General features: G+C 39.9%; 1 protein-coding gene across 3 annotated transcripts; it reads left to right on the top strand.

Moving 5' to 3' along the window:
* Window positions 1–153: 153 nt before the first annotated feature.
* On the top strand, window positions 154–8,547 carry LOC124397326 (2',3'-cyclic nucleotide 3' phosphodiesterase). 3 transcript variants are annotated; one of them, XM_046866883.1, is made up of 4 exons: window positions 154–303; window positions 6,316–7,038; window positions 7,118–7,245; window positions 7,388–8,547. In XM_046866883.1, the coding sequence occupies exons 2-4, from the start codon at window positions 6,336–6,338 to the stop codon at window positions 7,862–7,864; spliced, it is 1,308 nt and encodes a 435-aa protein (XP_046722839.1). In that variant the 5' UTR covers window positions 154–303; window positions 6,316–6,335; the 3' UTR covers window positions 7,865–8,547. The 3 variants fall into 3 exon arrangements, with proteins under 3 accessions (XP_046722839.1, XP_046722837.1, XP_046722838.1); XM_046866881.1 differs by lacking the exon at window positions 154–303 and adding an exon at window positions 4,166–4,404; XM_046866882.1 differs by lacking the exon at window positions 154–303 and adding an exon at window positions 4,166–4,404 and having other exon boundaries at window positions 6,215–7,038.
* The last annotated feature ends 7,298 nt before the right edge of the window (window positions 8,548–15,845 follow it).

Here is a 15,845-nt window from a genome sequence, read left to right as displayed (position 1 = left end):
TTGTCATTTCCTCATTCTAAGAAACATCCTGTTCATTTCCATGATGACAACAGGGTGATGCTTGAGTCATCAGTCACATGCCATTATGCATATGGCGAAATAAGGCAGCTGATATTGTATAGTATAGTGTGCACGTGTGATGGGCCAGAACAAGTTGCTTAAAAGAAAAAGAGAGGCGTCGTTTCTGTTTTTGCAACTTGTTTGCCTGTCCTATAATATATTCAAGCCTGTGTGTTTTTGGATTTCTAAACGACAACACACTGACGACTGTAAGCTACAGTGTTTTCAGTAATCGGAATAAAAGTAAGTGAAGAAAGTATTGTTTTCATATGCTATTTGCATTGCTATACTATATTCTGTTTTTTGTAAGACCCTGTGTTCTAGTAAAACTGTGTTTTGTAAAGATAACTCAAGGGAAATGTGCAGTTGACTCCTCCAGTCCTCTCACAGCATCACTGAAGTGGTTAAAGCACTGATGTAGCTATGTTTTCTGGGAACTTTTTCCCTCCCTACCCACTCACTGGATCTCTTCTCCTTCGCTATTCCGTCTTTTCTCACGTTTTTTACAAATTGCTTTTTAGCATAATCTCAGCATAATCTATATCTATGGAATCTGTTCAAAGTCCTTCTTCTGAGGGCTCAATGGATAATTATGTTCTCGGCTTCTTCAAAGCGGTTTCTCATTAAGACTCGATGTTGTATGGTGTTCTACAACAAAAAACATGTTTGAGAGCTTTTTTTTTTAAAGGAAAACCAAAGCACGCCTACGGATGTGATTATACTAGGGGAAAACATTCAGAAGAAAAAGAACAAAATCACATTCACTAAAAACTCACTTATAAAGGCATTTGTATTAAACATGTTTAACATGTCCAAAAAATATTTTACTGTTGGCAGACTCTTTTCCTTTACTCGTACTCTGGTCATTTTATATCCTTTATGATTCGAGGATTATGAGAACGAGGGTTATTCAAGAGTGTCAAGGTTTTGTGCTTTATATGCAGCACAGCGGGAACTTACACATTGAAAAGCAATGACCTTGTTGCTGGGTTGGTATCTTCATTGGGGCGTCTTTGCGCTTTTAAGATGCATGTAGTGAGCTCTGAAGAGAAGATATGACTACAGGAGAGTTTTTTTTTTCTTCACAATGCATGCAGTGTTTTCGGTTTCAGGTTTAAGCAAAGTGTTTGAGGTCTCAAGATTTTGATTTTATATAATATTGGTTGGGTATTTTTTTTCTTTAAATTTGGACAATTATTTATTATTGTTAGACCTTAAACCACCCACACTGGTGCGAGATATATTTTCACATGGAAGGACATGGCTCAAGGTTGCTTATCTGAGGTCGGTTACCTACATTTCCTGTATTAAAAAATGCACCACGTGTATGACAGAGTGGATCAACTACACTGGTTCTCCTCCAGTTACACAAAAGTATACATCTAACAAAGAAATTTGTCACCATGAAAACTATATATAAAAAAAAAAAGAGAAACGCACACGAACGCACGTATATTTCAGCCTGAAGATATAAAAGAAGACGTGCCGTGTATGGGCGTGGTCACAAAGCGTCTTCTTCAGATGAACAGGGGTGGTCTCGATGCGTCTTCCTAAAGAAATGGGTGTGGTCTCGATGCGTCTTCTCTAAAGAAAATGGGTGTGGTCTCGATGCGCCTTCTTGAAAAGAATGGGCGTGGTCTCGATGCGCCTTCTTCAGAAGAGTGGGCGTGATTTATAAGTGGCTACTGTGCTACATTCAAAGGCTCCTGTACAAAGCCCTGTTTTTGATTCCTGGTATACTTTCTGCAGTCACACCTATATATAATATAAGGCTTCATCACTTACAGTTATGAGTATGAAATACAGAAATCATGTACTTTAGGTAAAGTAGTGATATACTCCGTAAAATGTTACTCCAGTAAAAGTGCTTCCTTTAAACTTTCACTTTAATAAAAGTACATTATGGCTTTATGGCTCTGTCATATCATTTTTGTCACAAGACTGCTTAATCAACTCAGTTTACGTGAAAATACTAATATCACTCTTTGCACACCAGTCTGTTTATAGAATGAATGAGTTAAACACTGATTGAAATCTATTAAGCTATCCCAAACCTTCTTTTCAACTACTTCCTAAAAAAAAAAATCATGCAAGAAGAAACAAAGCCTCAGGTGTTGTGACGAGGTTCGAGTCAGGAGTTTCTTCCATTTATTCCTCTCAAAATGTTCTGCTTGCTGTTGAACTGATGCTGAACTGAATGTTGGTGATGAGTAGATACACCAAGCGCCAATCAAAACAAGTGTTTTTATACAGAAAGCATGCTCTACACTGATTGGTGGCCTGCTGTGTGTTTGACCAGTTTTAATCCGCTCATAAATAAAAAAGTAATGACTGATTTTGCAAAATGTAGCTGAGTATGATTTTTGACTTTGAAATGTGAAGTTAAAATCTCCCCAAATGGAAAATATATGCTCTCTTTTTTGCATTATAAGTATATAAATACTATTAAATTGCAGTGGCGGGCTTTGCATTTGGTTCCTGGGCCTTCAGTGGGGACTTGCTTAGTGTTTAGTGTAGCACCAGGGTTCCGGAGGAACGTTGTCTCGTTTTAACTGTGTACTGTGTACCACTGTGTATAGTAGAAATGACACTAAAAGCCACTTGACTTGACTTGACTTGACTTGACTTACCGACTTTATCCACCTCTTAATACCACCACTATCACATCACAATTATAGAAACCATCAAAACAATTATACAACAAAAGTGCAATATAACAACATGTGGCATTACAGAGAGAGAAACCAAACCTCTACATTACAGCCGCAACTGTGCCACCTACATACATCAGCTGGAGCAGTTCAGAATCAATATTTGTCTAATAACATGACAAAAACATTACAAATTTACATAAAATACAACCTACTCACCAAAGATGCATACTCATAATATGCACCGCTCTTCAGAGGTTGTAATCCAGTGGTACCGCTCGTAGGCACTGGTCTGGAAGTGGCGATCAAACCTTTTCCTGGGTTGAGACGAGCTAGCTAGGTTTGGGGTTGTCCGCCCTTCTCACGATGTTTAGCTTTTCTTGAAAATGTATTGTTAAGTATTTCCAAAATCAAATCACTTTCTCTTCCTCCATCAGCCATTGTAGGCATAAAAAAAAAGTCTAACTCTGATGTATTAATGTGTGCAGAGCGCTACAGACGTATTTTGCTAGTCGAACTTGGACAGAAAAAATGCTGATGCTATTCTCGGCCAGTTAGCCGGCCCTGTAAGGTGAATTTGAAATCTGATTTGTTAAAGAAACAGTCCCGTTGCTAATATTGTCAAAGGTACAAAGGCCAGCACTACTGATTCTGAAGGCTCTAGGCAGATTGGATTGACATGGCAGCACATAGAGGCTGAAACCTGATTGGACAAAAAATCTAACATCCGCATACACGTACTGGAAACAATGCAGCCAAGAGAAACGCTACGAAATAAAGAGAATAAACTGTTAGGATTAAATTAATACAATTTCATGGAACAAATATTAGAATATAAGTTGTAAATTTAGGTCAGTGCTTCTAATAGTGTTTAGGCCAGCAGAGAAGGCCTTGCTGGCCCTGATGGCCCACCACTGTTACATTGAATGAAATTAAATATGGTGGCCTGTGATTGACTAAGATCAGTGTTCCTGGGATAGACTCTGGAGCCATCCTGACATTATTGTTCTCACTGTTGCAGTCTTTCGAACCAGAATGATCATCAAAAAGTGATATATATCAGGATCATCCCCAAAGCAGTCAACTTGGAACACGTTCGGATCAGGAACCGCTCTTTGCTAAGGTTCCCCAAAAAAACCTTTCCAGAGGTGCATTGAAGTTAAGGGGTCTGCATATATTTGTGGTTGTATTGCTAAAAAGAAAAAGAATGGGAAGGGAACTGAACTGAATTAAGGTACATAAACATCTCCAGAAATGATCCACTAGGCCCATCACAGAAGGGCACTTATGATTAAAGCCTGGAAAATAACTCCATTCCATTTCCAAGCATGTTTATTTGAACTTTAAAACATTGCATCAGAAAAAAAAATCCCCGGTTTCCCCTCCACTGGCATTTACAAGTAGGGTTGGTTTGGTTTGCTCGTAACTCGTATTTAAGGTCATTTCTTTGGTGTGCATGTGAACGCTGCATCACCAGACAGCTGTCGTGCTCGCGCCCGATCTCGTGAACGCGCTCTTGTGTACTGCGAAAAGCGGGTTCAAGAAGCAGAAGGAGAAGAGTGTGTCTTGGTGCTTGTGTTTCTCCTGATCGCTGCTCAGGCAGGAGGGCGCTTCAGCTTTCAGCTTCAGTCTCAGCCCAGGACTTCATCGGATTCATCTGAATCTTTCTCGACGAATTCATACACACACAGAGGTACGAGTTTGTTTGGGATTTGGTTTTGTTGTTTTTGGGATGTGTAAATATGTGTTGGTGGATTTTGCTCTTGCATGGTGGCACATGGCTGAGTTCACATCAGGGCCCGGTTCCCTTCAATCTGGCACATGTCGTGTCGTTGGCGTGTGTTCAGTGACACGCAGCATTTTTGTCTGCTGCTGTTGTGTATTTTTTTTTTGTTTTGTTTGCATGCATGCAATGTGCCCATGCTTCAGCCACTCCTTAAATCTCCCTCCATGCTTCTATTGCAATCTTTTATTCTCATTTCACATTTAAAACAAATGTATTTGTTTGTTTTTTTGTTTGCTGGATGACTTCCAGGTGCGAATATTTTCTCTCTTCCGTCTTTTTTTTTTGAGCGTGCATGCAAATAATGACACGGATGTTAAAATTAAGGAAGTTTTTTTTTTTTTTTTGACTGGTCTTTTTCCTCGATTTATTTAAAAAAAAAAAAAAAAGGTGGAAAAAAAAAAGCTGGGCCCGGTTTTTCTTTTTATTTCCTTTGTCTGTAAGGGATCAGATGGCGTGGCTGTGTCCTGCTTCCTATCACACTAAATAGTATGCTGAATCCGAAAAGTCGTGGAGCTGTCACTGGGGTTTTAGTGCACACTATTTAGTACGTGAGTATGCAATGCGTTTTTGGGGCGCGTGCACAAAGGAGCGGCCCAGACCCATTTTGCAGGTGCTCGTAATCTCCTCACTCTGGTTCCAAAATCTTTTGAAAATTTCGACCTCATACAGATTGACCTCGTATGATATGCATTTCAAAAAGTTAGACCTTGATTTTAAAAAATCTAAGTGGAAAAAATGCTCTATTGATCTGTTCCTTTGTCTGATTTTTTTTTTTTTTTTCCCTCATGCATTCACAGTGTGCATGGATAATATTTAGTGCAATGATCTGGGTATTAACTAATTGACCACAATTCCTGATTTTAGGGACAAAAGAGCCACCAACCCTGCCTCAACACTGCTGAAGTTTGCTCTTTGCTCGATAACAGGAACATGTCAGCTGATGTCCATGTTTTAGAACCACAAGTTGTGTTTGTGCAATCCTGACTAACAGCCAGTGCATCTGAGCTGAGCTGAAGAGATCAAAAAAATAAAACAAGCCGGCTGCTTTTTAACAACGGACATGTTCTAGATAAAAGGGGTTGTATGTGAACGAGTGAAGGGAGGGAACAAGGTACACATGGAGATAGGGACAGGGAAGGAAGGAGAGAAAGAAAGGAAGAAAGGGAGGGGGAGACGGACACCAGGGCGAGAGCAGACATCATCGTACAGTCATCGGGTAAGTATGGGTGGATCCTAGGATTTCGGGACCAAATCTCTTGGGAGTTGAAGAAAATCGCTTGACTTGACTTGAGTGGTTGGTGGTGTGTTCGAGGCCGAGTGAGTGGAAGAGCCACGTGAAATGCTTGGAGATTTTAGAAACTCATGTGAAACAAGATCATATTTTTCTGGTTTCTTCATTGTGTTTCTTGTTTAATTGGAGACCATGCTGAATCTTTTCTTACATGACTGTTGGAAAGCTCTGATAATCTTAGCATGGAGGTTTGTTTAGCTTCTTGGATGGTATTCAGAATTTGATACTATTTAAGTAAATAAGCTCAATGCCAAATCAGAAGAACGAGTTGAGATTAACTCTTATAAAACCATTTAAGAACTCATGGTAGAGATATAAATCGATGGAAATATTCTTGGCACTTGGAAAAACAGGCCTGTAATGCATGAACTATTTAATCTTCAGGCTTATCAGACACTCTTTTTTTTTTTTTTTATGTTGCTGCAGGTCAGCGTATCAGACGTGCCACAACACGGCCTGAGCACTGGACTGGGTCTCATCTGTGAAGCCGGTATACTGATAGCTATCGCATGTTTGTGTGTTTCTAGAGACAGGCTGCTGTTGAGGAATGGAAGCTGATCAGAATCAGGAAGTGCCCGAGGCTGTTTCTCAGACCCATGTGGAAGAGACCGAGCCGCCCAAATCCGAAGAGGTGAGCGAGACGCCCTTGGCTCAGGACCCTCCCGAGCCAGAGAAGCCATCAGTAAATGATTCTAAACCAGAGATGGAGTGCACAGAGCAAACACCCGAAGTAAAGCCTGAAAAGGAGAACGTTTGCCCTGAGACAGCCAAGGAGCCAGAGAAATTGCCTGAGAAGGAGGAAGTTGCAGAGGAAGTTGCAGTGAAAGCTGTTGAAGTGGAAAAATCTGCTGAGGAACCAGCAGAGGTTGAGAAAAAGCCAGAGATCGAAGTAGTGGAGCAGCAAATCACTGAAACAGCAGAGCCTGAAAAGAAAGCAGAAGCTGAACAAAAGGCAGAACCTGCGGGATTGGAGCCTCCTGCTGCAAGTGAAACTGCACCAAACGAACCGGTGAAGGAGGCAGAGAAAGCAGAAGACAAACCAACTGAGTCAGAGGCAGAAAAGCCCACCGAGGCTCAAGCAGTTCAAGCTGAGGCCCCAAAAGAAGAGACACAACCAAAAGAACCAGCGCTTCCCCTGTTCTATGGTTGGTTCCTGCTGTCTGAAGTTGAAGAGAAGATCAAATGTTCCACGATGGAGTTTCTGAAGACACTGGACACTCTGGAGGCCTTCAAGAAACATGCCAATGAATGTAAGTAAATAGCAGGTCTGTGCTTTATGCTATGCGCCAGATGCTTGTCTTTTTAAACCTCTCATTTTTGTGTTTTCAGTCACTGGAGCAGCGGACAAGGAAGTGGATTTGGAGCAGTACTTTCAGATCCAAACGCCACTCCACTGCACTACTCGGTTCTGTGACTATGGAAAGGCAGAGGGTGCAAAAGAATATGCTGAACTGCAGGTTAGTCATTCTTAGGAGGAAAGCATGAGTGGAAAGTTTTAATTATGGTTTATAATCTATAATTATTAATATTAATTTAAAAGTCTGTGTAAAACATTCTAAGCAGTAATAAAGAACTTGTATATCGTTTTTTTTAATGTAGGTTGTCAAAGATTCTTACGACACAGCAACGGAGCTATCAGTTGTCGGTCTTATAGTGACCCCCCGCACCTTCGGTGCCCGTGTGTCACTGACGACTGAGCAGCTGGCGCTGTGGCCCACAGGAGCTGATAAAGAGGGGATTCCCGAAGCCGACCTCCCTGGTGTCGAGGCTCTCCCAGAAGGCAGTCGTGCTCATGTGACCCTAGGCTGTGCAGCAGGTGTAGAAGCTGTTCAAACCGGTATAGATCTACTGGAGATCCTGATCCTCCAGCAAGGAGAAGAGAAAGCAGCCTCTGTGGAGGAGCTGGAGCTGGGCACACTCTCATACCTGGGCGAGGGTCGTTGGTACCTGCAGTTTAGGGAGGCGGTCACATGTGACGCCACGTTCTCAAGCTTCTCTGAAGAGCAGCCTCCTGCTGAACCAGGCAAGAAGGAGGGTGGAGAGAAAAAGAAGAAGCTAAAGTGCTCAATCCTGTGAGGAGATGGAAAGGGGTGATGACGACGGGTGATTGTGTTGTAGGGCTAAGACTGGTTTTGTGTACGTGTGGTTGTGTGTGAATGTTTTTCAGCTTTAGGCCTGGGTGTAGGCGACTGGTATGCGCAAAACCAATTTACCATCCCAAAGCGACCTTTCTTAGCAGGTGCCTTCTCATTTCGCTTGGCAGCACCAGCACCAAGGCCTTAGAATTTGCCTTATGGTCGAGAATCACCTTGCTGTAGCATGTAGTTCATTCTGCGCTAGATCCTCCCTCACTCGCCCTTACTCCTGTTTTTCTCCTGCACTTCAACGTTCGGTCTTCCTTGCACTTAAAGCAAATAAATTGCTTATCTCAATTTATTGATCTATTTGGTTGAATGCAGAAGTAGCAGTAGTCAGAGTTCTTGGTTTTTCAGGAAGACTGAAACAATTTGACACCTTTTACATATTTGCCAAATTATTTGTTTGGTACGAAGTGTGTATGACGATTGGCCTTGGTGTATGTGCGTGTGTGTGTGTTTGAGTTTCTTTTTTTTTTTTTTTTCTTTCTCTACTTTTTTCCCTTCCAACATTTATGAAATTCAATCCGATTGCATGCTGTTCGTGTCACACCCACTTCATATCCATCTTTAACCCTGTAAGACCCAATTATAGAAAAAAAATAAAATGTTTTTTCACCTGTCGAATGTTGTAGGAAGCCTCTGATGCAGGTATTTCTTTTTCTGGAAATGTAATATTGCAACGTTGGGCCTATTTGGGAGCAGAATTGTAGCATTTACACTTGCTGAAAACAAATACAGACCAATTAATGGTTCATTTGGCGCATGGAATGCTTACATACCACTATAACACTAAATATCATCATAATCACCCAACAGTCATATTTTTATGAATTAGAATTTATCAAAAAAAAAAAAACCCATAAAATATTAGACAAACCGGAATTAAAACATTTTGTCAAAGAACCGGTGTTCGCTTGTCCGACTGCACTTCTCCATTTTGGAGAGCGTCAATGACATGAGAAGCTCTGATGGAATCACCTCTTGCTGGTGTGATTCTGAAGTGGAACTGATAGTTGTAAGAGTTAGAATACATTCAAGAATCCTATTTATGGATTCCCCCAGAACATTAACACAGTCTCTAAACAATGCACCACGCCATCCCCTATATATCTAAACTATCACACACATGTTCACACACATTCTTGATGAACCATTTTCCAAAGCATTCCACAGTGTATGAATTGCAACAAGCAGATTTGGGCAAACAAATATATATAAAAAAAAAATAATTTTACTTCTAACATATGGGAACAATTTTAAATACTGGTACTGAAAGATCTTAAAATACTGCAACCAGAAATGAGTTCATTTACAGTGATTAACTGATCTAAGCTGAAAATTATAAACATTTAGAAATTGTGAATCATCAAATACATTATACTTCTGTATTTCTCCCCTATGCAAACTTTCGAGGAGTGCAACGTATCAATGTAATCCAAAGTGCACATGCTATTTTGACTACCATTCTCTCCCAACGTTGTCAAATTACAACACGTATAACTTAAGCTGAAAATCGAATCTTGGTGCGTTTATTTTGACAATAACCAAGTATTACATGAACTAGACATCACAAAATATTTCAGGGGTTTTACTTCAATTTTGAGATATCCAGTTAACTGTTACGATGAGATGCCCTTGGATTCATGGCCTTATGGCAAGACCTACACACACACGTACTATCCATTGGTATTGCAAGGCTAAACAATTGATGTGTTTTTACAATCCTGAGGTAAATTTGATGTAGTTTTACAACTATGGGCCTTACAGGGTTAATATATACAGTTCCAGACCTGTTAACAGTTTCTCTCCTTTCCTACTAATTTCCTCTCTATAGTCAGTATAGATGGCTGTTTGCCCGTGGGAGTGAAACAAAGCGTCTTGCCTAACTCTCGTGTTCATACAGTGTTGCAGTCTTTCCATTGCAGCTCAGTTCTGATGCTTCTCATGTTGTAAAACTTGTATTATTCTTTCCTTTAGCTTTTGAGCTAGTCTCACTTGTGCTCTTTCCAGTCACTTTTGACAAGCTGCACTCAGAATACTGTGACCAGCCACTGCCTTGATGCCTTTGTCTCTAAAGCCGGGGGTCCAAGGCAGAAGCCGTGCTTATGTAGGCCTCGTATGTCGAGGTGCTGTATTTTTGCACTTATTCTTTTTTTTGTACACTTAATAAAAAATTTGCTTGGCTCTGACAATCGCTTGCTTGGTCTTATTAAAATGTCGACTGTCACTTCCTTTTTTTTTGGTCTGTTTCGATATGCCTTCTATGGACAGTGTGTGTTTTTGTAACCATTTGTCACAAACTTAGTTGCACCAAGATAAACCTCAGGCCATTATTCTGTGTTAGATGGGGTCATGGGAGGTTGTAGATACAGTTTTCTTCAATGCAAAAACAAAAAGCATGAAGTAGTACGCCTCCCCTTTATTTTTACACAGAAATTTAGTATTTCTGTATCTCTGTATTGTATACAAATGTGTAGAAGACGTTACTTGATCATATTTATAGAACCAATTATGCAAATAAATTGCAGGTGTATTTACAATGAGGCATTATCAAGCGTCAAAGTCAGTACTGCTGGATAAATGTATAACTATTTACAAAGAGGCCACAAGGGGGCACTGTACTAAAGCAGCAGAGTTCACTTTGGGTAACTTCAGGGTTGCCAGATAGCGTTTATTATAGACGTTTGTAATGTTTTTGTTTATAATAGCATGTTTAAGCATGATGGTATGTAGTGATTTAAATCAGTTAGCAACTCACTTTTCAGTCAAAAAATCTGGGGGTCATACCTGCCTGAGCTAAGTGAAGTAACTCAAAAATACCCCACAGATGTGGGACAAACAGCATAAAAACAGCTGGCTAAATGTTTATCAGGGATTCAATGCCAATCAAGCCCGTGTATTTGGGATGATTCGGAAAAAATATATAGCACGTATGACGGATGCATAGCATCTTGAAACGCCACACCACTGTTTTACCCACTAAACATGTTATCCTCTGTTTATCTGTATTATTTAGGGTTGGAAATAAATGCTATTCCTTTTCAATAGACAAAGGAATAATGTGTGTATAGATGGTGTGTAAGGATATCCTATGACTTCCTTATGCTTCATATGTCTAAAAAGCTCCCAAAAGTCATAGCTAGCGTAACATTAAAACAGGGAAAGTTCTATGAAATATGGCAGTGCTACAAAATATATTAGTAGCTAACAACAGCTAATAGCGAACAAGAAGAAATCTTGTGTTAGTTATCCAAAATACTGTGAATGTAAAAAATGTTTGCCACACAGTTCATTCACTGCGGCCAGGGAATAGTTTGCTTCCATGTTATCTGACTGAATTTGCTTGTTCCTGTACAACATTCAACATTTTGTAATTTCAAACCAGATTATCACACCAAGAAGTTGTTCAGCACTGATTAATGATAACCATTATAATAACACTAAGTCTAAAGTAACCCTGGTCACCCCTTAGCACCAACCATAGCGTTCCTTCTCTCCACCTCCTACGCCTCTTTTTTTGTAAAGTTAATTCTGGTAAAACACATTATTTAATCTACTCATGTTAAACTGTTCTATCATGGTGAAAAGAGAGAGATGGTTTAGGGGTGATTCTGAATGAAAGAGTGTAGTGGAGGTGAAGAGAGTTTCTGATAGGGTGATGAACGTGAAGCTGGAAGTTGAAGGGGCGATGATAATTTCATCACTGCTTCCACAAGTGGGTTGTGAGAGGATTAGATGAAGTGGTGGAGAGTGTAACTAGGAAAGAAAGATTAGTGATTGGGGCAGACTTTAATGGGCATGTTGGTGAAGGGAGCAGAGGTAATAATGAAGGTGATGGAGAGGAATGTGGAAGGGCAGATGGTGGTAGATTTTGCTGAAAGGATGGAAATAGCAGTGGTGAATGCTAATTTTAAGAAGAAGGAAGATCATAGGGTGACATAAGAGTGGAGGAGGGTGCACACAGGTGGACTATGTTCTTTGTAGGAGATGCAACCTGAAGGAGATTGAAACCTGTAAGGTGTTGGCAGGGAACAGTGTAGATAAACAGCATTGGATGGTGGCCTGTAGGATGGTTTTGGAGGTGAAGAAGAAGAGGAGGAAAATGAGGACTGAAAGAAGAATAAGATGGTGGAAACTGAAAGAGGAAGACTGTAGTGTGAGATTCAGGGAAGAGGTCAGACAGGGGCTCAGTGGTAGTGAAGAGGTGCTGGATGATTGAGCTGGAGGAAGCAGAGCTGATGTTAAGATTTTCATTGAGAGTGACGAGAATGGACAGGATTAGAAACGAGTTTATTAGAGGGCCAGTGCATGTAGGACGTTTTGGAGACAAAGTGAGAGAAGGCCGATTGAAATGTTTTGGACACGTGCAAAGGAGGGACATGGGGTATATCGGTAGGAGAATGCTGAGGATGAAGTCACCAGGATAGTGAAAAAGGGGAAGACCAAGGAGGAGGTTTACAGATTTGGCGAGGGAAGACATGCGTGTTGGTTTGAAAGAGGCAGATGTAGAGGACGGGGGTATGGAGACGGATGACACTGTGGCGACCCCTAATGGGAGAAACTGAAATTAGAAGAAGTCTAATCCGCTCAAGAAAGCTGCAATTAAAATGTTTAATCTCAGTATTTCATCAGTCAGTGCCTTTCCACAGTGATCAGTAGGAACATTTTCCTTTAAAGCTGTTTAATCTTTGACTTATGTCTCCAGGCTGGAGATCTCAGACCACATTAGGTAATCCAACTGGAACCAAAGAGCCAGATTTGCTCACTTTTATGGGCCAAACTTGACCTTGTTGTGTCTATATGCTTATAATAATAATTCAGATCATTCAGATCACTATTAATTAAAAGTACTTATAGGACATACATTGTTTCCAATCCTGACTTAAATTAGATCAGTTGTGTTTTTTTCCTGAAGCATTTTCCACTGTACTTGCAGCTTTCAAGTATATGCAAGTTAATTCTTTTAGCTTTTATACCAGTCCTCATCATGAATATGCACATACAAGCGACATTTTGATTGAGAAAGCATTATTGATTTTGATTATCTAATTCTGGCACAGCTGAGATGATTGCAGAAGATTTTTGGAAATCATTGATTCCAACACTGACTGTATTTCAGTATCATTACAGCACAAATTTCATGGTAATTCCTAAACACTGAAAAAGGAGGTGCTCCATTAGAAAGATTAGATTGATTGTGGCATATTGTGCATCATATTTATAATTATTTTTGAAAACCAGTTTATAAATAAAAAATGTATATTGGCTTGAATACTTAAAACCTATACATTTACCAGTGGCTGGTCATGCATTTTACACTCAGTCCTTCAGTCATGTCTACCTGCATCAATCCACCTTTTAATACCATCTTTATGACACCACCATCAACGTATTACATTTTTTAAAAATGTAATTAATCAAATTATGGCAAATTGTGTGTTTTTTTGTGCAAAGTCTACAGGGGAAAAAAACAAAAGTATAAATGGTTCATGAAAAAGCTTAACAGCTGTTTTGGCTGATGTTTCCTCAAGATAACCAGCTTGGTTTAAAAACACATCTTGCAAATGTGTTTGTATGTCTGTGACCAAATCGATTTCTTCTCCATTGTTGTGGAATTAAAAAGCTATTAAATCTACATTAATATATTTCTAGTGCAAATACCAACATTACTGTACTACTGCTGGATGGCCCCGGTGTCATCTACTTAAAATCTAATTAGTTAAAAAGATTAAGTTTTTGTCTTTGAAGCTTACAGGCACCTGTTCTGTTGATTATGAAGGCCCTTAAGGCAGATTTCTGTGACCCTGCCAACACATATAGGCTGAAAAATGATTGGATAGGAACTCAATAAACATAAATCAAGGCAGGACTTTATGGCCACCGATCAGGTATAACATTATGACCACCTGTCTAATTTTGTGATGGTCCCTATTTCTGCCAAAACTGTCCTGACGTGTCGAGCATTACCAGAATTAACTTCTTCAGCAAATTGAGCTTGTCTGTTGGAATCGGACCACACGAACCAGCCTTCACTCCGCCCCTGATGCTGTCTCCGGTTCACCCCTGTTCCTTCCTCTGAGCACTTTTGATAGATACTGACCACTGCAGACCAGGAACATCGCACAAGAGCTTTTGAAGATGCTTTATAATGAGATAATTTAATGTTTCAGATCATCAAACCAATTTGAATATTAGTAAACAACAAGTGAACACAACATGCAGTTTTTTAATGAAGGTTTTTATTATTGAGGGAAAACAAAATCCAAAGCTCCATGGCCCTGTGTGAAAAAGTGTTTGCCCCTAAACCTAATAACTGGTTGCAATAACTTGCAATAAGTCCGTTACAGCGCTGTGGAGGAATTTTGGTCGACTCATCTATGCAGTTTTTCCTCCATTTAGAGGTGGACTTGGTGCGTTTTGGATCAGAACCCAAGTTCACTTCAGCATGGGGTCACAAACAGATGGCCGGACATTCCATTTTTAGGATTTTTTTGGTAAACAGCAGAATTTCTGCTTCCATTTATCACAGCAAGTCTTCCAGGTCCTGAAGCAGCAAAACAGCCCCAGACCATCACACTACCACCACCATATTTTACTGTTGGTATGATGTTCTTTTTCTGAAATGCGGTCTGTCTTTTACGCCAGACGTAAACACACCATCCAAAAAGTTCAGCTTTTGTCTTGTCAGTCCACAGAGTATTTTCCCAAAAGTTGGGGATCATCAAGATGTTTTCTGGCAAAACTGAGACGAGCCTTAATGTTCTTTTTGCTCAGCAGTGGTTTTCCTCTTGGAACTCTGCCATGCAGTCCATTTTGCCCAGTCTCTTTTTTATGATGGAGTCATTAACACCGACCTTAACTAAGGCAAGTGAGGCCTGCAGTTCTTTGGATGTTGTTGTGGAGTCTTTTGTGACCTTTTGGATGAGTTCTCGCTGTGCTCTTGAGGTAATATTGGTCGGCTGGCCACTCCTGGGAAGGTTCTCCACTGTTCCATGTTTTTGCCATTTGTGAATAATGGCTCTCACTGTGGTTCACTGGAGTCCCAAAGCTTTAGAAACGGCTTTCCAGATTGATAGATCTAAATTACTTTCTTTCTCATTTGTTTCTGAATTCCTTTGGATCTCAGCATGATGTCTAGTTTTTGAGGATATTTTGGTCTACTTTACTTTGTCAGGCAGGTCCTATTTAAGAGATTTCTTGATTGTAAACAGGTGTGCCAATAATCAGGCTTGGGTGTGTCTGGAGAAATTGAATTCCAGTGTAATAAACCAGTTTTACTTTTTTTTTTTAGTTTTACTTTTTCACACAGGGCCATGTAGTTTTGGATTTTGTTTTCCTACATTTAAAAACTGCATGAAGTGTTCACGTGTTATCTTTTGCTAATATTTTAATTAGTTTGATGATCTGAAACATTAAAGTGTGACAAACATGCAAAATAAATTAAGAATTTAGGAAGGGGGTAAACACTTTTTCACACCATTGTACAAGAACATTAAATCATTATGCTTACAGGATCTCTAATGTCTTCCAGACTTTAGCTATTTCACTAGTAATGCTAATTTTAAAAGGGAAGCCACAGAAAGATTCAGTCTTTAGGCCAAGAATACTAACCACTGAACAAAGACTTTTGTCTAGTAAAGGGGGAAAGTCATTTGGAGAGAAGAATAGAGAGCCGGATGATTTGAGGCAGAAATCCCATTTATACAACCTTCTGCAGTGTGCATACTACAATAAATATATTTCTGTAGTGTTGGTTTGATCATACATTGGGTTTTCATCAGGATTTATATTATTATTTGTACTTTAGTACCCTGTATCTTCATCTGGAGTCACGCCTGACAAGGCCACCATTAAGCAACACGAGTCAGTCGCCAGAATGGAGTGGAGCTAAGAACACGTTGGACAAAACGGACCAATCA

The sequence above is a fragment of the Silurus meridionalis genome, chromosome 14 (genome assembly GCF_014805685.1).
Source record: "Silurus meridionalis isolate SWU-2019-XX chromosome 14, ASM1480568v1, whole genome shotgun sequence".
In the NCBI taxonomy this organism is placed as follows: domain Eukaryota; kingdom Metazoa; phylum Chordata; class Actinopteri; order Siluriformes; family Siluridae; genus Silurus; species Silurus meridionalis.
Note: the sequence above shows the minus strand (reverse complement) of the source record. Positions and strands in the feature narration are given on the sequence as shown.

What these genes read in the sequence shown, in the direction of transcription:
- LOC124397326 (XM_046866883.1), top strand. Translation starts at nt 6,336, where the DNA reads ATGGAAGCTGATCAGAATCAGGAAGTGCCCGAGGCTGTTTCTCAGACC. An exon ending in CAAGAAACATGCCAATGAAT is followed by an intron (nt 7,039 to 7,117) that starts GTAAGTAAATAG and finishes TTGTGTTTTCAG; the next exon opens with TCACTGGAGCAGCGGACAAG. An exon ending in AAGAATATGCTGAACTGCAG is followed by an intron (nt 7,246 to 7,387) that starts GTTAGTCATTCT and finishes TTTTTAATGTAG; the next exon opens with GTTGTCAAAGATTCTTACGA.